This window comes from Gobio gobio (assembly GCF_949357685.1).
Source record: "Gobio gobio genome assembly, chromosome: 21".
Lineage (NCBI taxonomy): Eukaryota > Metazoa > Chordata > Actinopteri > Cypriniformes > Gobionidae > Gobio > Gobio gobio.
Genome location: NC_137117.1, coordinates 12,312,807 through 12,334,544, shown reverse-complemented (window position 1 = coordinate 12,334,544; position 21,738 = coordinate 12,312,807). Strand labels below are relative to the sequence as shown.

At 36.3% G+C, this 21,738-nt stretch overlaps 1 protein-coding gene across 2 annotated transcripts in view; it reads left to right on the top strand.

Annotated features, from left to right (window-relative positions):
* reps2 (RALBP1 associated Eps domain containing 2) overlaps nucleotides 1–19,998 on the top strand; it is an 80,516-nt gene extending 60,518 nt beyond the window's left edge. The window contains exons 14-19 of one of the 2 annotated variants that reach the window (XM_079803508.1): nucleotides 314–375; nucleotides 1,310–1,399; nucleotides 11,027–11,080; nucleotides 11,279–11,412; nucleotides 13,106–13,211; nucleotides 19,455–19,998. In XM_079803508.1, coding sequence (XP_079659634.1) covers nucleotides 314–375; nucleotides 1,310–1,399; nucleotides 11,027–11,080; nucleotides 11,279–11,412; nucleotides 13,106–13,211; nucleotides 19,455–19,523 — 515 coding nt within the window. In that variant the 3' untranslated portion in view covers nucleotides 19,524–19,998. Of the gene's footprint in view, nucleotides 1–313; nucleotides 376–1,309; nucleotides 1,400–11,023; nucleotides 11,081–11,278; nucleotides 11,413–13,105; nucleotides 13,212–19,454 lie in introns of both variants that reach the window. The other variant, XM_079803507.1, reaches the window with a different exon arrangement.
* The last annotated feature ends 1,740 nt before the right edge of the window (nucleotides 19,999–21,738 follow it).

Genomic DNA, 21,738 nt, shown 5'->3' with positions numbered 1-21,738 from the left:
ATGTTGCTTCGTTTTTGAAGTTCATAAAAGTGCATCTATCCATCATATAACTGCTCCACCCCTCCGGGTGTTAATAAAGGCCTTCTGAAGCGAAGTGCGTTTGTGTAAGAAAAATATCCATATTTTCCATATGTCCGTCTGAAAGAAGAATGTCATATACACCTAGGATGACTTGAGGGTGAGTAAATCATGGGCTAATTTTCATTTTTGGGTGAACTATCCCTTTAAACAGCTATTTGTGAACAGTCTTGAAAAAGAACATCTATATAGTACTTGGACCTGAAGTTTTTCTTATATCCTTTTCCTCTCTCAGGTGCTAAAAGTGGCTGGTTGCCTCATCCTCCAGCTCTCCCTCCACGACCACCAGCGACGCAGGTGAACTCCAAAGCATCTCCTCATTTAATGTATTTTCCAATCCAGTTTAAGATGAGATCTGTGCTTTAAAGGGGCTATATGTAAGGATTTCCATGCATGCAATCACTTTTTTACTGCCAATGTGTGAACAGAGACAACTTCCCAACTTCCTAGGCCCTGTTTACACCTGGTATTAAGATGCGTTTTGGTCAATCGGATCTCAAGTAGACGAGGGAGACTCATTCCCGTTCACACCTGGTGTTTTAATCCGTCTCTTTTGTCCACTTTAAACCACTTCTGTCCTGATTTCTTCAAGGGGAGGGTAAATGTATGGGCTTCTTCAGATCTTTCAATCTAATGGACAAAATAAGCTCACACAATTTACATATGAACACACTCGGAGAAAACAGAAGAACATACGGAGAGCAGAAGCTTTCGTTTTTGCTCTGACAGCCGCAAGACCAGCCGAACGCGGTGAGTGTGTGTTAGAAATCAGGAATGGTGAGAGAACATTGTGCTTGGTACGTTCATCTTCAAACCAAACTTGGGTCTCCTGTCAAAGTTTAAGTCCCGTCTGGCTAGTGCGCGTCCCATAATATTCACGCATTAGGTCTCTTGTACGTTATGATTGCACGAGCTGCAGTTCACTTAATGGCCACTGGTGTCACTAATAACAAGGGTTTCGGAATTCTACATGTAGCCCCTTTAAAACAAGGTAGCTGGCTTCTAGCTTGTCATTAGCTGTTCTAGTCAGAGATGGTCTACTTTATAGAAACTTTCTGTGCATTAATATAGAATTCCACTGATGTGCAGTTTATATCGGCTGTTTTACAATGGTTTTAAACATGGCTCTGTTTTGTTGAATGGATACATTTTAGTTTGCTTCAAAAGATTGATTGTCTTCTGTACTGTGTCTGTGTTGTGTAATAACTTGTGTCTTAATTCAACGTCTCAGATCTTCAGCTTCTTGCCTGGCTCAGAGAAGAGTTCCCAGAAGGCTGTTCAGCAGCCAAACTTTGCAGATTTCAGCAAGTTTAGTGAGGAGGTGAGTAGACGTTCACATTGCTCCTGCTCACAGACTATTACAAACACACAATTTATTAACCTCAGATGCGAGGATCACTTAACTGGCATTTGAACAAGATAAACCAACATTTAACTTCTGATGTGACATATTTCTGACTGAAACAGAAAATCCAACAGGAAATAACTTGATTTGATTGGAATTTTTTTGAGTAAATTTTTTACATTTTTACAATAGTAAATGAGTTGTGTAGGCTACACTAAAAATTGTATTTACCATTTTGGTGACTCTTTACAGTAAGTTTCCATTTGTTAACATTAGTTAACTACAGTTAACATGAACTAAGAATAACAATACTTCTAAAGCATTTATTACGCAGTTATTTTTAATTTACTAATACACTATATTGCCAAAAGTATTGGGAGCTCAGTGAACTCAAGATAAGTTGCCACCTGTGCAATAAGTCCATTCGTGAAATTTCCTCACTACTAAATATCCCACGCTCAACTGTTAGTGATGTTATAACAAAGTGGAAGCAATTGGGAACAACAGACACTCAGCCACGTAAAATCACACAGCTACAGACCTCCAAACTTCATGTGGCCTTCAGATTAGCTCAAGAACAGTGTGTAGAGCTTCATGGAATTGGTTTCCATGGCCGAGCAGCTCATCCAAGCCTTACACCACCGAGTGCAATGCAAAGAGTTGGATGCAGTGGGGTAAAGCACGCCGCCACTGGACTCTAGAGCAGTGGAGACGTGTTCTCTGGAGTGACCAATCACGCTTCTCTGTATGGCAATCCGATGGATGATTCTGAGTTTGGTGGTTGCTAGGAAAACGGTACTTTCCTGAATGGATTGTGCCAAGTGTAAAGTTTGGTGGAGGGGGGATTATGGTGTGGGGTTGTTTTTCAGGGGTTGGGTTTAGCCCCTTAGTTCCAGTGAAAGGAACTCTTAATGCTTCAGCATACCAAGACATTTTGGACAATGTCATGCTCCTAACTTTTTGGGAACAGTTTGGGAACGGCCCTTTCCTATTCCTATTTATTAATAATTATAATTTAATAATAATATTTAATAACATGAACTAACAATGATCAGTTTGAATTAACTAACGTTAACAAAGATTAATACATACTGTAACAAATGTAATGGTCATTGTTAGTTAATGCATTAATTAACATTAACTAATGAGACCTTATCGTAAAGTGTTACCATATTAATTAATTAATTAAATAAAATTATTAATAATAATTATTATTCTTTATAATATAATTATATTTAAATTTGTATTATGATATTTGGCTCAATCAATGTTATAAAGTTAAAGAAAATGAATGTTTTGTAGGTGATTTATTCCTAAACATAAAAAAAATATATGCATGGTTTTTGTTCAATTATAAATATCCGAAAAATATTTTGCTAAAGGAATATAGTGACATACATTTTTCTAAAAATGAGTTTGTTCTATGAACTCAAATCTGCCTATTTAATACAATAATTAGGCTCATTGAGATAAATATATCCTCCACACACAGTCTTCCTGCTGTCTGTCATCATTTCTTTCTCAGTTATTAATTACGTGTCCTCATTGATGAGTCTGAACTTCCTCTTTTCAGTGTGTGTGATGAACACGCCCGCACCTCTTCACCCGTTTTGTCCCCACACACTCGCTGCAGGAACCTGAAGTGTGTGTTCTCATGTTTCTGTGGCCGCAGGCTGGGAACAGACGGCAGTTTCCCACAATTTAATAAGAGTATAAAGCCGCAGGAGCCCAATGAAAACACGCACACACACACTCATCAGCGTTACACAACCTCAGCTTACATTACACACACACACACACACACACACTGTTTTGACAGCACAGGCACCTGCAAATATCTGTGCTCAAGCCCTGTCTATGAAAGCTAATACTCGTATAAGATATGAAGATATGAGCGTAGACTCTATATGAAGGGATTCTGGCTTGATCAAATACTCATAACTCCGCTGAAGCCTCCAAAGACATTTAACCATCTCGGACCGCAAGCGTTCCTTCATCTTTATGGCCTTTTTACCCCATTTTGGCTTCTGTAAAGCGGTGAGAGGGAATGTGATCACTGCGTGAAATTCATTTGTCATAGTTGTGTGAGTTATGGCTTTCTGAGGTCATTATTGGACAGAGAAGCACAGTGTCTTAATCAGGCACCATCTGACAAGTACGTTTACAGAACCTAGGAAGTCGCTTTTCTGCATTTTAAAGGCATCGTAGTCAATTATTCGTGTTTTAAAAGGTTAACTGTCCTGATGGCAAATGTAATCTAAATGTAATACCATTGATTTTTTAAATGAAACAGTACTGATTTATTTGGTACATCCGTAAATTAAATCCAAGATTTATTTCATTTTATTTTCAATAAAGTAGTGTTGAATAAAAAATATTAAATATGCATCTAAATAACAATGACTTGTTTTTTGGAAGGATCTTACCTACAAGATTGTGAGAGAATAATAGTAATAAAAATAGGAATTTTACTTTATTTTATTTTCAATAAAGTAGTATAGAATAAAAGCATTAAATAAAAAGCATTGAATAAGAATGAATTGAATTGTAAAAAAATGTGTATGCGTTTTATACTTTGGTTATAATATTTTTTTACTTTGGTTATATGAAATAGGAAATATGTATTATAAGATTTTTTTTTTCAATAAAGTTTTATTGAATAAAAGCATTGAATACAAAAGTATTTAATAAAAATAAATCTAAATAATATTGGAATTTTTTAAATGTAGTTTTTCCTTTAATTGTTTCGTATGCTTTTTATACTCATTAAAATAAAAAAAATGTGAGAGAATAATAATAATAATAAATAGAAAATAAAAAATTACAATCTAAATCATATTGGACTTCTTTTTGGATTTTTTTTTACCTTTATTATTATTTTTTGATATAATAAATGTAGAACAATTGTGAGAGAATAATAGTAATAAATAGTTGTTTCGTTTTTTTCCTAGAACATTTTATTTTCAATAAAGTAGTATTGAATAAAAGCATTGAATGAAAAATACTGCATAAAAATAAATATAAACAACAATGGACTTGTTTTTGGAATTGTTTTACCTTCTTTTATTGTATGTTTTTTATACTTCATAAAATAATACAAAATTATGAGAGAATAATAGTAATAAAAAGGAAATTACATATTTTTATTCATTTATTTATTTTCAATAAAATAGTATTCAATTAAAAAAAAATCGTAATAGTAATGAACTAGGTTTTGTAAATATTTTCCCTTTAATTTTTATGCTTTTGTATTTATCACGTTCTTTTGTATTTATTGTGGTAAATTTTGACTAGTTGTAGAATTTATAATAGATAATCAGTTAAGGGAATAGATTTTTCACCAAAGATGTATATTTCAGCTGTGGCATGTTGTAGCTATAGTTTCTAACTGTGTTGCTATTTGATAAAAAAAAAGAAAGAAAAAAGTTAAAGGGATAGTTCACCCAAAAATGAAAATTCTGTCATTAATTACTTACCCTCATGTCGTTCGACACCCATACAGTCACTCCAGAAAAATGTGATTATGCGATCGCATGATTTAATGCATAATTAGCCAAAGTCCGCATATTTATGCAGGGGCCGCATTTTTTTCAAATACGCCGCACTTTCGCCGCGTAAATTGCCTATTTCCGCGTGCAAAATATGCGGGCTAGCATGATTTCATAATCCCTGCATTTTCGTTGCAAAAAAGTCATATATATAAGCAGAAAGTTGAAAAATGTTTGTTTACTTCACACAAGATCCGCCATTTCCACCTATTGCCATGGGAACGTTTTGAAGTGACGTGATTACCCGACGTGAACGTCATCGAAAAGCTGCAAACCCCGTAGTGAAACCATAGATATCGGTGAAACCATGATGAAGCACGCAAATTCTCATTTGCCAACAAAAATAACAGTCGATTCAGCGGTTTGGATGGCCAAAGTCACGTATTTCAGCAGTTTGACACGCAATCCGAATCATGAATCGCATTTTCCATCGCATTTTTTAAGAAAACGTGCCGCATAATCGAGGATTTTTGCCCGCAACAATCACAAAAAAAAGCCGCATTTTTCTGGAAGGACTGCCCATAAGACCTCCGTTCATCTTCGGAACACAAATTAAGATATTTTAGTGTAAATCCGATGGCTCAGAAAGGCCTCCATTGGCACAATGTATTTTACACTCTCAAGACCCATAAAAGGTACAAAAGACGTTGTTACAAAGTCCATCTCTCATCTCACTACAGTGGTTCTGCAATAACTTTATGAAGCGACGAGAATAGTTTTTGTACGCAAAAAAAAACCTAAATAACGACTTATATAGTGATGACCGATTTCAAAACATGGCTTCATGAAGCTTCGAAGCGTTATGAATCAGTGAGTCAAACTGCTGAAATACGTGACTTTGGCGATCCAAACCGCTGAATCGACTCACTGATTCATAACGCTTCGAAGCTTCATGAGGCCGTGTTTTGAAATCGTCATCACTATATCAGTCGTTATTTAGGGGGTTTTTTGTGTACAAAAACTATTCTCATCGCTCCATAAAGTTATTTTAGAACCACTGTAGTGAGATGGACTTTGTAACAACGTCTTTAGTACCTTTTAAGGGTCTTGAGAGTGAACCGTGCATTGTGCCAATGGAGGCCTTTCAGAGCCATCAGATTTTAACTAAAATATCTTCATTTGTGTTCTGAAGATGAACGGAGGTCTTACGGGTGTCGAACAACATGAGGGGAAGTCATTAATGACAGAATTTTCATTTTTGGGTGAACTAAACCTTTAACTTTGGCCTGCGTGGTAATGAGGAGCCGTCAATGGTCTTGCTTTGTAAATAAACCCTTATTGTAACAAAGGCTATAGTTAAACAATTACAAGAACTATATGTTAGTTTTAAGGCTGAGTCCAAGTTAGAAAGAGCTTTAAAATATGGACCTTCTTGAACTATTGGCTAAACAATCCCCCCATAACCACAAACAAGCCCCGCCCCCTTTGGTGAGTACCGGCACTTTATTTTTTCCACTTCAAGCACTGGTCATTATCTTAGCAAACTCTATTGGAATCAGTTATGAATCTTGTCTCGTGTGCATTTGGCTTGTTGAGCGCTATTTCTCTGACGTTGTTTATCGTGCTGTCACGGTTGCCATAAATCTAGCATCTGTCCTTCGCTGAGACATGTTTTCCCGTCTATAAGTGCCAAGTTCTGACAAAGGTGATTATTTTGCCCGCATCTACTGTCAAAGTTTTACTTCTCCTGTGCTATATAACATGGACACGGGATCTCATTTAGGGACTAGACCTGACAGCTTCTGGTTCAATTTCATATTGCGTTTGATTCGTTCTTGTTCTCTTTTGCGGCTTTTTATGTCCATTGTTAACAAAAGTCAACACCGCATCCCTGAGGTGTTCATTATTGACTTGAGCTTCATCCTCAGCTCAGGGCACATGTCATGGGAACTCAGTGTCAGAAAACACCCTCCATAACTTACTTTCCACTCGTTTGCGTCTCAGATCTCTCCGTTTCCTTCAGGGGGAAGCGCTCAGTCTTAATTAAACTCTGAGCAGAGATATTTCTGAGCAGGAACCAAGAGATTCATGTTTGACCTTGAATCACACCATCTTGTGTTATCATCATCATCTCTAGTATATTCATGCAGTATTCAGTTTTATGATGTGTTGATATGGAAACAGCCATGGTTTGTTTCAGACCCTGTTACAGAAACACTTTATAATAATTGATTCACTTATTACGTTTATATATTTATAAGCATAGCTTTATTTGAGGGGGGATCAGGGCTGGATTTATTTCTGTGGCGAAATATTGTTTATTATTAGAGTAAAGCGTTTCTGCAAAACAAAACCGGAAACCGAGGGTAACGCTGATATGACGCCATCGACAGGCGACTCCCTCACACGTCCCGGTTCCTCGGTTAAAATATAAATTTCTCACGATTTACAAATAGTTGGAAACATTTGGGATATTGTAAGTACTCAACTGAACAAAATATATAACACTGGCCTAGTGGTTTTTGGATATTTTACTGAAAAAAATTGTTACATAGTGCACCTTTAATTTTAGGAATATGCTGTTTTGACAGAAATGTCAAAAAAAAATTAATATAATGAATTAAACAAAAGGTTAGTTGTTTTTTGTTGGTTAGAGGTTAAATAAAAGGTTAGTTGTTAGGTTTTTTTTTTAGTTCACTGAAAAAAATTATTATGGCCCGATTAAATTAAGCATAATTAATTTGTGCTCGTTTAAATTTAGTTTTTTTATTTTAATAAAAAAAAAAATTGGTTTTATGGGAATTGCATGTGTTTTTGTTTAAATTGAGATAAAAATAAATTGATTGCGACCACTTGAGATAAAATAATTTAGTAAATTCAACGAATCGTTTTTTTTTCAGTGTTGTTATTAAAATAAAATTAAGATTTGGTGAGAATAAAAGCAGTATAAATATTTGATTATGTTATAATAGTAATATTTGTATCATATTAGTATTTATTTTATTTTAAATAAAGTCGTTTTGAACAAATATATGTAATAAAAAGTAATACAAGTCTAATAATAGTTGTTTTTGAAATGTGCTTTTGTATTTTTATGCCTTTTTGGAGTATTGTGGCATCAGAATCAGTTATGAACCATGTCTCATAAAAGTTCAATATGTATTTAAATGTTTTTTTTTAATCAATAGATTATTTATAAAAGATCATAAAGACCAGTGCAAGATAAAGTTGCAGGAATAAAGAAAGCTTTTTCCTCTATCCTCTCTGCATTGGATTGGTAAATAGATTTAATTCTGTGTGCTTAATCCTTTATATTTTGTGAATTATCACAGCTCATTACTTTATACAAACAACAGGTGGCGCTGTTGTTAATGCAGACGACTTTAGAATATTTGACCCTATCAAACTGAGCTATTTTTCTCTCACACAGGTCATGCTAGGCAGGTGTTCGGCTCGGCCACATTCTCCCAAGGCTTTGTGCTATTTGTAAGAGCACTTCCTCTGCCCATGTAATGGTCCTGCTCAGTTTACAGGCGGCGGTGGGCACGGTTACCCTCCCGCGGCTGTATGGCGCTCGTAACTCTTGTGTTTTGTCCCGAGGGTACGGCTGGCTGGGTGAAATAAGTGCTGCGGCAAATCAAACCGTTTATGACTTCTCAGACAAATTTACAGCCTCGCAATCGGCCTGTTTCTGCTATTACTTTTCATTGTGCCATAAAGAACAGATTCCCTGTGCCACAGCGACCACAGTCCTGGGCGGCAGAGCCTTTTTAGCCAACCTAGTGCATTTTTCTACAAAGTGATTGAATGTTTACACAACACTGACAAGAGTACGATAGCGTGGAAATATGGTCGTTCCAGTAACGCATGATTAAATGCAGTCATGTTTGTGTGAAATACAGCAGCGTAAGTGGGACGTTGTGAGCCAGAGAGTCTTTGCTGAGAATATGAAGATTGATGTCACGCCCTCAGTGATCCATAAACGTGCGCTGTGTCGTATCCCGAGCCAGCGTATTGGAGAGCTGTGTAATTCACTTTCAAGAGCGAGGAAAGAATTTAATGCGGCCTTCACTTCTACTTTTCTTTGCCCACATCCTCTGTGTGAGAGACTCCGAAATTGCAGCTTTTGGAAAGAGAGGACGAAGGGAAAATGCAGACTATTATGCCCCATTATGATATTTTAAAGGTTCCTAATTTTGTTTTGGACTCTTCTACGATAGGTTTACATCCAAGGTCGAAAACACTTTCATTTTCTCATAATATCCATTGCAGCATCAGCTCTTTCCTCACAGTCAAGTCAACTTTATTTATATAGCGCTTTTCACAATGCTGATTGTTTCAAAGCAGCTTCACTGGGAAAATAATGCAACAGAATTTGATTCGGCTGTACAGCCGCTCTGGAGAAAACGAGGATTTCATCAACTCATCTCAATTGTCATACTGTGACAATGTGGGCAGATCAGTAATTTAGTTGATGTATTTAATTTAGTTTACTAATTAGATTTATTTGGATATTTAGTTGAAAATGTAGTGTCTGAAATGGTTCAGTCTGTTGTGATTGATCTGATTGGTCAGATGGCTCCGTCTGTTGTGATTGGTCTACTTACTCGGCTCTGATTGGTCAGATGGCTCAGTCTGTTGTGATTGGTCTACTCAGCTCTGATTGGTCAGATGGCTCAGTCTGTTGTGATTTGTCTACTCTGCTCTGATTGGTCAGATGGCTCAGTCTGTTGTGATTGATCTACTCTCTACTCTGCTCTGATTGGTCAGATGGCTCAGTCTGTTGTGATTGGTCTACTCTGCTTTGATTGGTCAGATGACCCAGACTGTTGTGATTGGTCTACTCTGCTCTGATTGGTCAGATGACCCAGTCTGTTGTGATTGGTCTACTCTGCTCTGATTGGTCAGATGACCCAGTCTGTTGTGATTGGTCTACTCTGCTCTGATTGGTCAGATGACCCAGTCTGTTGTGATTGGTCCACTCTGCTCTTATTGGTCAGATGACCCAGTCTGTTGTGATTGGTCTACTTACTCGGCTCTGATTGGTCAGATGGCCCAGTCTGTTGTGATTGGTCTACTCAGCTCTGATTGGTCAGAGGGTCCAGTCTGTTGTGATTGGTCTACTTACTCTGCTCTGATTGGTCATATGGCTCAGTCTGTTGTGATTGGTCCACTCTGCTCTGATTGGTCAGATAACCCAGTCTGTTGTGATTGGTCTACTTACTCGGCTCTGATTGGTCAGATGACCCAGTCTGTTATGATTGTTCTACTTACTCGGCTCTGATTGGTCAGATGGTCCAGTCTGTTGTGATTGGTCTACTCTGCTCTGATTGGTCAGATGGCCCTTAAAATGTCTAATTTAATCGGATGCGTGTGTAAAATAAAAATGACAAATTGTGCAGGGATGCATAAACAAGAAATAAACACAAAATGGCTCAGGAAACACTTAAAATAAGCTAAAATGCACATGGATTCAGACTCATTTTACTTGGATAAGTTCTTTTGAACTTTCTATTCATCAAATATTTTTGGGGGAAAAAGAATGTATCACGGTTTCCACAAAAATATGGAGCAGCACAACTGTTTTCAACACTGTTAATAATCATAAATGTTTTAAAGCAGCAAATCCTCATATTAGACTGATTTCTTAATAATCATAAATGTTTTAAAGTAGCAAATCCTCATATTAGACTGATTTCTTAATAATCATAAATGTTTTAAAGCAGCAAATCCTCATATTAGACTGATTTCTGAAGGATCGTGTGACACTGAAGACTGGAGGAATGAAGCTGAAAATTCAGCTTTGATCACAGGAATAAATGACACTTTACAATATACTACAATAGAAATGAGTTATTTTAAATTGTAATAATATTTCACAATATTACTGTATTTTTTTTACTGTATATTTGATCATATAAATGCAGCCATGTTGATCAGAGAAGCCATGAAAGAATCATACCAGTCGTGTAAATGAAAAATAAGGAAATAATGAAGCCCAGCATGATAACAGTTCCTCATAAATGTGCTGTTGCCTTGGCTAATGTTACAAATTGCTTCGTAAAACTAATATTGAAGGCCTCATGATCTCAAACTCATCATCCTCTTTCAGCAGGAGACCATCGTGACAGGAGCTCTCAGCACAGAGGACCTGGCACCTCTCAAACCGGTAAGAACTGACCCTTTTCCATTAAACAGCTCACCTGAGCGCCTTTAAATAGGGCTCCATATCCCACAGATGCTCAGACCATGAGCATACTCTCTGCTCATCTGCAGTGTACTGATGTTTAGGGCATGTTTGATGATAGTTTACCGATATGGGAAGTTTCTCTCAAAGTCTACCTGAAACATTTAAACCACTTCCCAGGATTCCACAGTGGTACACCAAGGCCACGCCCCTCAGAAGCCAGTACGAAGAAAGCTCCACCCTGAAAGCCAGAGTGCCACGCCCCCCTTGGCCACGCCCTACTCTGCTGCCACATTGACCAAATCTACACAGAGGTTTTTTTTATTCATTTTTTATTTTACTAAAAATGAACAAGAATGGCAATGTTAGCATATTATAGCTTAAATATTACATATAAAAATAAATACAAAGCAAATCAATTAGAAAAAAAACTGAAAAAATGCAATAATAATAATATAAAATGCATTAAATATATAGTATTAAATATACAAGAATGGCAATGTTTGCAATTACAGATGAAAGATTACGTATACAATAAAATATAATAATAATATAATAAATAAATAATATCAATTATTAAATATACAGGAATGGCAGAGTTTACAGTAACTACAAATGCATTTTAGCTTAATGATTACTTATAAAATAAAATAAATACATTTGAAAAAAAACAATATTAATAATAATATCAAATGTATTAAATGTATAATATACAATATTAAATATAACACAATGACAATGTTTATAATAACTATTGACAGTATCATATTATTGCTTAAAGATTACATATAATAATAAAAAGGAAATAAATTAGAGAGAAATGCAATAATAATAATAATATAAAATGTATTAAATATAAACTACAATAACATAGATGGCAGATTAATTATACAAATTAATTTAAATTAAATAAAAATATTAAATAAATAATATAAATTATGAAAATATACAGGAATGGTAGAGTTTACAATAGCTACTATAACATTTTAGCTTAAAGATTACTTATAAAAATAAATTTGAAAAAAAAACAATATTAATAATAATATCAAATGTATTAAATGTATAATATACAATATTAAATATAACACAATGACAATGTTTATAATAACTATTGACAGTATCATATTATTGCTTAAAGATTACATATAATAATAAAAAGGAAATAAATTAGAGAGAAATGCAATAATAATAATAATATAAAATGTATTAAATATAAACTACAATAACATAGATGGCAGATTAATTATACAAATTAATTTAAATTAAATTAAAATATTAAATAAATAATATAAATTATGAAAATATACAGGAATGGCAGAGTTTACAACAATAGCTACAATAACATTTTAGCTTAAAGATTACTTATAAAAATAAAAAAACAAATAAATACATTTGAAAAAAGAGCAATAATAATAATATAAAATATATAAAATGTATAATATACAATATTAAATATAAAACAATGGCAATTTTTACAATAACTATTGACAATAACATACTCTAGCTTAAAGGTTACTTATAAAAATAAATATAAATTAATCAAATAAATTAGACTAAATAAAAATTCAATAATAATAACATTAAATATATTACATATATAATATTTATATAATATTAAATTCAAATGTCTGTGTTTACAATAACTACATATATTATTGTAGTTTTTTTTATGTATTAATGAGTGTGTGTGTGTGTGTGTGTGCGTGCGTGCGTGCGTGCGTGCGTGCGTGCGTGCGTGCGTGCGTGCGTGCGTGCGTGTGTAAGCATATATGTACATTAGAAACTACAATAGTCATAGTCGTAATATCAATTTAAGTATATAATATTACATATCAATCCTAAAAGTAATATATCAATAAGCACCCCTCTTTCACAACACATCAGGGAACAAACAGCACGTATCAGTGATTTATAAATGCTAAACAAGTGGAATCATGAATTAAAGCTGATCAAAAGCTCCTCCACACACGCAGACAGCGCTCACGATTATCTGCTGTTGTGTTCCAGGCCTCCACCCAAGCAGAAGAGAGAGATCCAGATGGCCATAAGGAAGAACCGAGAAACCAACGCGGTCCTGACACGCCTCAACAGTGAACTACAGCAACAGCTAAAGGTGTGTCAGCCATACCCACACACGCAGGAATAGTTCTTACACATGCTTATTCCAAGAAACATTAATACATAAAGACCGGCCATTGATGCTTAAAATGTCAGCAGTCTCATATGATAGGACGTGGAGATGGGAGCTGTCTGCTCACACACTAGTTTTAGGGTGGTTTTCTGGTTGGGCAGCACATACTATTTCCGACACCCCTACCCAGACCGATCAAATATCTCTAGTCTCTTATCGAGCGCATGCCGCTTTTATATATACACACACAGACGGCTTGTGTTAGCCTGAAGAGTTATTGAGTGACTGGAGATGGTCTAGAGTTGCAGTCCTCAATTTATTCAGAGATCTGCTCAATGAACACACACACACACACACTGTGGCTTTCTGAAAATGCAAGCTTAGACTGGGGCTCAAGCAGTTGCCTCCTTTTAAAATAGTGCATCCTACAGCAGCTGTTGTGTGTGTGTGTGTTTGAAATGACGGTGAGCATCAGAATGTGCTTAGAAATGCATTTTACCACTGACTGAGAGCGGAAAGAGAGAGTGAAAGAAAGTGAGGGAAATGAAAAGTGACAGACACTAGACTCTTGTTCATAAACGCCCAAGGTTGTTTACAAGTTTTATTTAGTTTTATATTAAATAAATATATTATATATACACTGCGATCAGGCATAACATTATGACCTCCTTCCTAATATTGTGTTGATCCCACGTTTGCTGCCAAAACAGCCCTGACCCGTCGAGGCATGGACTCCACTAGACCCCTGAAGGTGTACTGTGGTATCTGGCACCAAGATGTTAGCAGCAGATCCTTTAAGTCCTGTAAGTTGCAGGATGGAGCCTCAGCACATCCCACAGATTGGATTGAGATCTGGGGATTTTGGAGGCCAAGTCAACACCTCAAACTCGTTGTTGTGCTCCTCAAACCATTCCTGAACCATTTTTGCTTTCTGTCAGGCGCATTATCTGCTGAAAGAGCCACAGCCACCAGGGAATACCGTTTCCATGAGAGGGTGTACATGGTCTGCAACAATGCTTAGGCAGGTGGTGCGTGTCAAAGTAACATCCACATGGATGGCAGGACCCAAGGTTTCCCAGCAGAACATTGCCCAAAACATCACTGCATCCGCCGGCTTGCCTTCTTCCCATAGTGCATCCTGGTGCCATAAGTTGGTGCTTTCGGTGGTGGAGAGGGGTCAGCATGGGCACCCTGACTGGTCTGCGGCAATGCCGCCCCATACGCAACAAACTGTGATGTTCTGTGTATTCTGACACCTTTCTATCAGAACCAGCATTAACTTCTTGAGTAGTTTGAGCTCCAGTAGCTCGTCTGTTTGATCGGACCACACGGGCCAGCCTTCGCTCCCCACGAGCATCAATGAGCCTTGGCCGCCCATGACCCTGTAGCCGGTTCGGTTCCTTTCTTGTGTGTTATCCAGTGTTATTCATCTGGTCATAATGTTATGCCTGATCGGTGTATATATTTTATATTTTATTATTATTATTAAATACACTAAATGAATAAATGTAAATATATATTTTAATATATTTAAATACGTAATAATTTTAAATAATAAAATAATTGTAATATAATTGGCATTGTTTAAATGTAATTGACAAAATAATTTTATTTCAGTTGGCTGGAGAAAATAAAGTCGCTGGTGTTACTGTACAGTATGACAAAAATACGATTAGGATGTCAGTGAATGCATGGATTGGTGTGCATTTTACTAGAAATTGTTGTTGCTAGAAATGCATTACTTCTTTCTTACTTTACTAGTAAATTCTATACTATTTTTTCTAAATAAATAAAAATAAAACACAAAATCAATTGTTTTAAATGTTCCAAGTGAATTTAGGCATTATAACGTTATAATGTACAACATAAAATTTAGATTACATGTTTTAAAGATGAACTGCGAGTGAGCATTAGATTATGGCAAAGCTATTATAAATGTAAAAAGAGGAAAATTGAGCATGCACAATGAAATATCCAAAATTGTCTATAAATGTCATGGTGGAAAGGCATGGCACCATCTATCAGAGACACTGATACGACAGGAATCCCACATATGTATTACAAAAAGCAGTCAGACCTGTGCAGATATTTGAGAAGATGTTCCTGATGGGTGTCAGATGACGTGAATTGACAGTGTGTCTGTCTGTATTGTTCTTGAAGATACGCGATATTCGTGACTTCGATGACAAATGAAGACAGGTAGAAATAAACGTGTCTGTGAGTGTCAGGCCAGTTGCTTTCATCCTTTCTGTTTGATGTCATCTGAAGGTCATGACCTCGGGTCACTTTGTCTAGCTGTGGCATTCCTTATTTGACAAATGTCTGTTTGCTCCCCAACATTTGTCAAAAGAGGATCAGCTTGTTAGTGCCAAGTCAAGCATCACTAGTACTATTGCTTGTACATTTGCTCATATAAGGTTAGCAATAGGGGTGAGCGATAATTGTTATTTTAAAAGGATAGTTCACCCAAACGCGAATAGAGCATCAAAATCGTGTCTACCGCGTCTAGTTGGACGCTTGAACATTTCGAATCCATTCGCGCGTCCACAGTAAATTGGACGCGCGTATAAATTGAACGTTTGAAGCGAAATAGACACGCATTGAAGGCGCTCCAGGAGATATACGTCATAAAACACCACTCTGCCTCTTTTCATTTTCATTAAAAATATATATTAAACATTAATAGCCACACAAATGTGGTCTTGGCAACTCCTACATTATCTTCACTACATGTATATTTAAATATCTTTAAAATATTAAGTTATGAAACTTCTCTTTGCCCTCAGTCAAAACGATTTTGCAGACAACAAATGATAGATTCATGACACCAAAGATCGGCCATTAGATCTACACAAGACGAACCACTACAGGACATCAGAGCCAGCGGCAAACGTCAGAAGGACTGGCCGAGGAAAGGCTGCTCTCGCTGGGGTAAATGAGCGCTGAGCGCCCGGTGAACGCCTGGATCTCACAACTCCAAAAACACAAAATTATTTTTTTTAAATAGGCGCTCTTTTTATAAATAAACCCCAGATTTGAGCTTTAAACAACTACATTCCCACCTGAAAAATTCTACATTTTGTGACATAATAGTAGTATTTTTAAATTATGCAGTTTCTCATCACATCACTTTACCCAGTGACAGCAGCGAGCAGGCTCCTGATTGGTTAACGCAGCAGGAATTGACGCCAAAGTTCAAATTTTTCAACTCGGCGGCAGATGCAAATTCACTTCAAACGCATGAATGCACAAAAAGCACCACTTGTGCGTTGCGCGTGTATCGCTCCTGACACAGCATTACGTTTTTCCAAACCTGTGTGAATTTCTTTGTTCCACTGAACATAAAAGAAGATATTTTGAAGAATATGGGTAATCAAACAGTTTATGGACCCCATTGACTTCCATAGTAGGGGAAAAAATACTATGGAAGTCAATGGGGTCCATCAACTGTTTGGTTCCCCATATTCTTCAAAATATCTTCTTTTGTGTTCAGCGGAACAAAGAAATTCATACAGGTTTGAAACCACTTGAGGGTGAGTAAATGATTCATTTTTGGGTGAACTATTCCTTTAACTATATATGCAATCTGTCATTGAGTACTGTATATCCATCACTTTACAAAAACACACCCAGAGAGATATTCTACGTGATAGGTTATATGTGATAGTCTAGTAGGTTAGACTAGTGCACTTAGGGCGTGTCCGAATCCACTTTTTCTCTTTTCACTTTTTGTCCCTCGTCTCTTAATGAGTCATGGGTGTGTTTTGGGCGTAACGTGCAATAAACCAATCAGAGTCTCATCTCCCATTCCCTTTAAAAGCCAGTTGCACTCGCGCCATGGCGGATTCGCTTTTACATGGTGGAATTTGCTAGCAGAAAGACTGAACGCTTTTCCAGAGAGGAATCCTTTATTTTTCATATTTAAACATGTTTGTGTGCTGCTGTGCGTCCCTGTGTGTGTAATAAGTGTACGAGTGTTGTGCATATATAGGCGCATATTACTAACACAGTCTTTAAATAACAAAAAAAACCTGCACTATTGACTTTTGGACCAGGTTTTTGGTTTTTCAGTTCCTCAAAATAGCAACGCGCCAACAATGCGCCTTAACACACCTGGTTTTCAGCCCATGGGTGAACAGATGGGCGCGCGTGCATTTGCTATTTAAACAACGTGATGCTGGGCGTCTATTAAAATGCATTTACAATGCCCTCAATATTCAAGATAAGGGGGCAAAATACCTCTGTATGTCTATTATATTTATATCATTTAAAATAGTTAATCAATATCACACAACGAGTGCCGTTTTTTCTCAAATATCAGCACGATTACAAATGTGAAGAATTTAATATTTAGTGATTTACATTTTAGACGCAATATTGCCTAGTCTAGAAATCTAGACGCACCCTAACGGCAGCAAATGTAATTTGCAGCCAGGGCGTCTAGCAACTCTCCGTTGGCTTGCGAGCTGGAAAAACCAAACTCTGGTCAGGCCAATCACATCGTGTATAGAGTCTGTGGGCGGGCTTAACATAATGACAGAGTTGCGGCGGTTCCGTGTGCTACTTGTAAACAAAGCAGTCTTTCGAATCGGCTTTGGCCGCGACTCTGGAAGACTTGGAGAGAACAACGAACGGCACTGAAGTCATTCTTAAGAAAGGAAGATGTGTTCGGAGGTTTGCCGACCGGATACGGCGAAAGTTTAATCTATCAACAAGCTCCGCTTCACCTTCTTCGTTGCTCTGGTTGGTTGTAGCGCTATCCTATTGCGTATTGCAACCGTTTATCCCGCCCCTCGGATTGAGCCCTGCCAATGGTGTGTTCCCAGACCCAACATCTAGATGTGGCTCTGGCTTGTCAGGCTAAATATTGCCTGTTTTTACTCCATTTCACCAGCGCAAATAGTCAAGCCACAGCACTGTTTTGCGTCTCTGAAAAACACGGCGGTGTTTCGTTACTGAATGAATCAACTTTTTGAATGAATCGGTTGAATTAATGATTTAGTGACTCACTCGTTACGACACTCATGTTCCTGAATGAATCAGCCATTTGAATGAATCTCAATCGCTGAATCCGAAATCGCCCCCTAAACCCTCAATCACTATTCCCTACTTTAGTCCACTAATACAGTTCACTTGAAGGAGTGAATGAAAACGAGTGAGTGAATTCGGACAGCCGCTGTGTGTACATCGGCTGTACACTCGTTATTGCGGTGCATTGTGGGATTGAATGAGTGCACTCAATAACGTCCACTATGGTTTCGGACACCACTACAAATGTCTGTCCCCTCAAATAGTGCCCTATTTAAGGATATAGAGGCGATTTCGGATTCACCCAATGACTCACTCATTAACAGCGTCTTGCTGCCACCTACTTTTATCTTTTATTTATTTTTTATAATTTCAATATTCCTCGTTTTATGTTTAAAACGTAAACACATTATTTATTCAATTGTCACAGGAGATTAAATGCATTAATGACCCTCTGGGCTGCATTAAACTGCATTAAACTGTTTCCTCTGCATTGCAAATATGAATTTTGTTGATACTGATTTAATTTGATTGGTAACATCTCTATTGTGTCTTATTGTGTTCTAATTGAATTTATTGATTAAATGTAAGAATTTTGACTCAAAAGATGATGCATGCATTTAATTAGGTTAGAAAAAAAAATGTCTTTAAAAAGGTAAAATGCCCATAAAAGGTAAAAAATCTATTTAAAACTTATTGGAAAAGTTTGTTTCTGTCACTGCTGTGAACTGACCACTGCACAGAATATGAAGAATATCAAAAACTTTAGGGGTCAGGTGTCCACGGCGGTCCTAAACCTGTAAAGGTACCGGCACAATAACCCGCTCAGCAAAATATCGACTAATTATCATTATCGAGAAAATCGCAGAAAATATGGAGATATATTTTTTTGTCAATATCGCACACCCTCAGGCAGTTTAGCAACAGGTCTCGCATGTACACACACCACTCAAGAAATGTAAAAATCAAGTTATTTCTTTCATACAAGCTTTAGGGGATGTGGATTTGAATAAATCTAGATCAGATGACTTCCTTTGGTTTCAGGTCACATGGTGCTTTTTATTTATTTATTTGATACCGTACAGGCCTGAAGGAAATGTTGAATTGAATTTGATTGAATCGGTTTAGCTTATCTCAAATAATCCGAGCACTTGTAGTTTACCTCTGTGTTCCCCTTCTCTTCTCTCTGTTCATAAGGTTGTGCATCGTGAGCGAGTTACTCTGGAATCCCAGCTGGAGTTGCTGCGGCCCGTGGCGTCAACCTGACCCAACACACACTTGCTTTCTCTCGCTCTCTGTCCTTCTCTGTGCGCGTGAGCACACATCACATCTTTCGGTCTGACGCTGGACTCTAATACTCTGAGCTATAATTCAGTCACGCGACAGGATACTTACTTTAAATGACCAGACACTTTGGGATGCCACAAACACTGTGTCAGAAGCACAGGAAGAGGATTTTACCTCCACAGGAGAGCGGGAAGAATTCTTGGAAGTTTTTTTTGGTTTTGTGTTTGTGTTTTTTTTTCAGCAGAATCATGCCAACACAACCAACTGTTAGTTACCAATGAAAAGGAAGAGCTTCAGTATTCAAATTCATTCCAGGAAATTGGTAATCAATTTATGGTTTATGAAATGGATCCAATTTTCTTCATCCAATAACTGCACCAATATGTCGAATAATGATTTTAATCACTTTTTTTTGTTACCGTAATTTCAATAAACATGAATACCTTTGAAGCCGATCCTGTTCCACCAAGAATAAGCTTATAAGGGGGAATCTCACGAAAACAAGTCACATTTCACCCCAAGAACAGAATAATACAATTACTAATTATATAATAATAATAATTAGTTAATTATTACAAGTAATATTATAATTTATATGGACTTATGAATAAAGTATAGCCTGTTAAGATTTTTTTCATGACAATAAGTACATTTTAATCATTAAAGTAAGCACAACAAATAATAACCTATCAGTATATATATATATATATATATATATATATATATATATATATATATATATATATATATATATATATATATATATATATATATATATATATATATATATATATATATAATGTGTGTATATATGTCCATGTCGCATCTAATATTGTGTGTGTGTGTGTGTGCGTGTTTATGTTAGATGTGATTAATCGTGATTAATCGATTTGGCAGCACTAATATATACTGGTATATATCAGATATCGATTAATCGCTTCTAACATACAAGTTTGTGTATATACAGTGTGTGTGTGTGTGTGTGTATATATATATATATATATAATATATATATATATATATATATATATTATTATACAGTAAACTAAAAAAAATGGTGCTATATGGCACTAAAAGTGATTATTGGCTCGTAATCATAGGGGAACCAATGTTGGTGCTATATAGTACCATATCTTAACAGGTTCTGTATATGGTAGCGGTGCTATATAGCACCTCAGTCATCCCAAAGAACCGCTGAAGACCCACTGAAGAACCAAGATTTGGTGCTATACAGCACTTAAAGTGGTTCCCCTATGATTACGAGCCAAAGAACCACTTTTACTGCCATATAGCACCTTTTTTAGAGTGTATATATAATTAATTACATTACAGTAATTCTTAATAATAATTTGGGGATGGAAAACTTTAATTGTCATGAAAATAATATCACAATACAAAAAAACGGGCTTAATTTTCTTTAAGAAGCATTTTATTTAATTTTTTCCTTCTGGGTTTGGGGTTAAATATGACCCTTGACATATTTTGTGTGATCTGCCCCTGCAGAACATTACTGGAAGTGTAGTTAAATGTAGAATAATCATCACGTCGTGTGCTGGGACAAAGAGTTTGCGAAGATGGACGTGTCTGAAAGACTGTATGGGCTCATGCATGAAGATGAACGTTTATTTTTATACGAGTAGTTCTGGCGGCATGTTGTATGTGAGTAGTTTGTCAATACAGGACTGTTAAAGACTGGGATGTTAGAATATCTAGACGTACGTGTTGAATTAACCTCACATCAGTGAGGACGATCCAGTGATTGTGCTTGTAATGTATTACAAAAACCATACATCAATATGTATTTCCTTTTATGGTTTGCCATATCCTTAACTATTATTTCTAACTTTTAACTTACTATCCTAAAAATCATTTTTGGGGGGTAATTACAGTAATTATGAAGGGGAAAAAAAGGTTGATTGTTTAAAAAAATGCATCAAATAAAAACCAGCGACTGCAAAAAAAAACTATAAATGTTTTTGTTCAAAAGTGTGCTAAATACTTTTCTATGCAACAACAAACAAAAAAAATGGCCGAGCTTGTTATTGGCCACATTGTGTGTTTTTGATACTGAATGAATCTCTCATACACTGTGCAGGAGTGGGAATGTTCTGTCCTTGAGTGTGTCAATAAACCAGTGGAATAATGGGAGAATATGACGGATGTGGTGTGTTTTGTAGAACCTGATTTTAAGTTA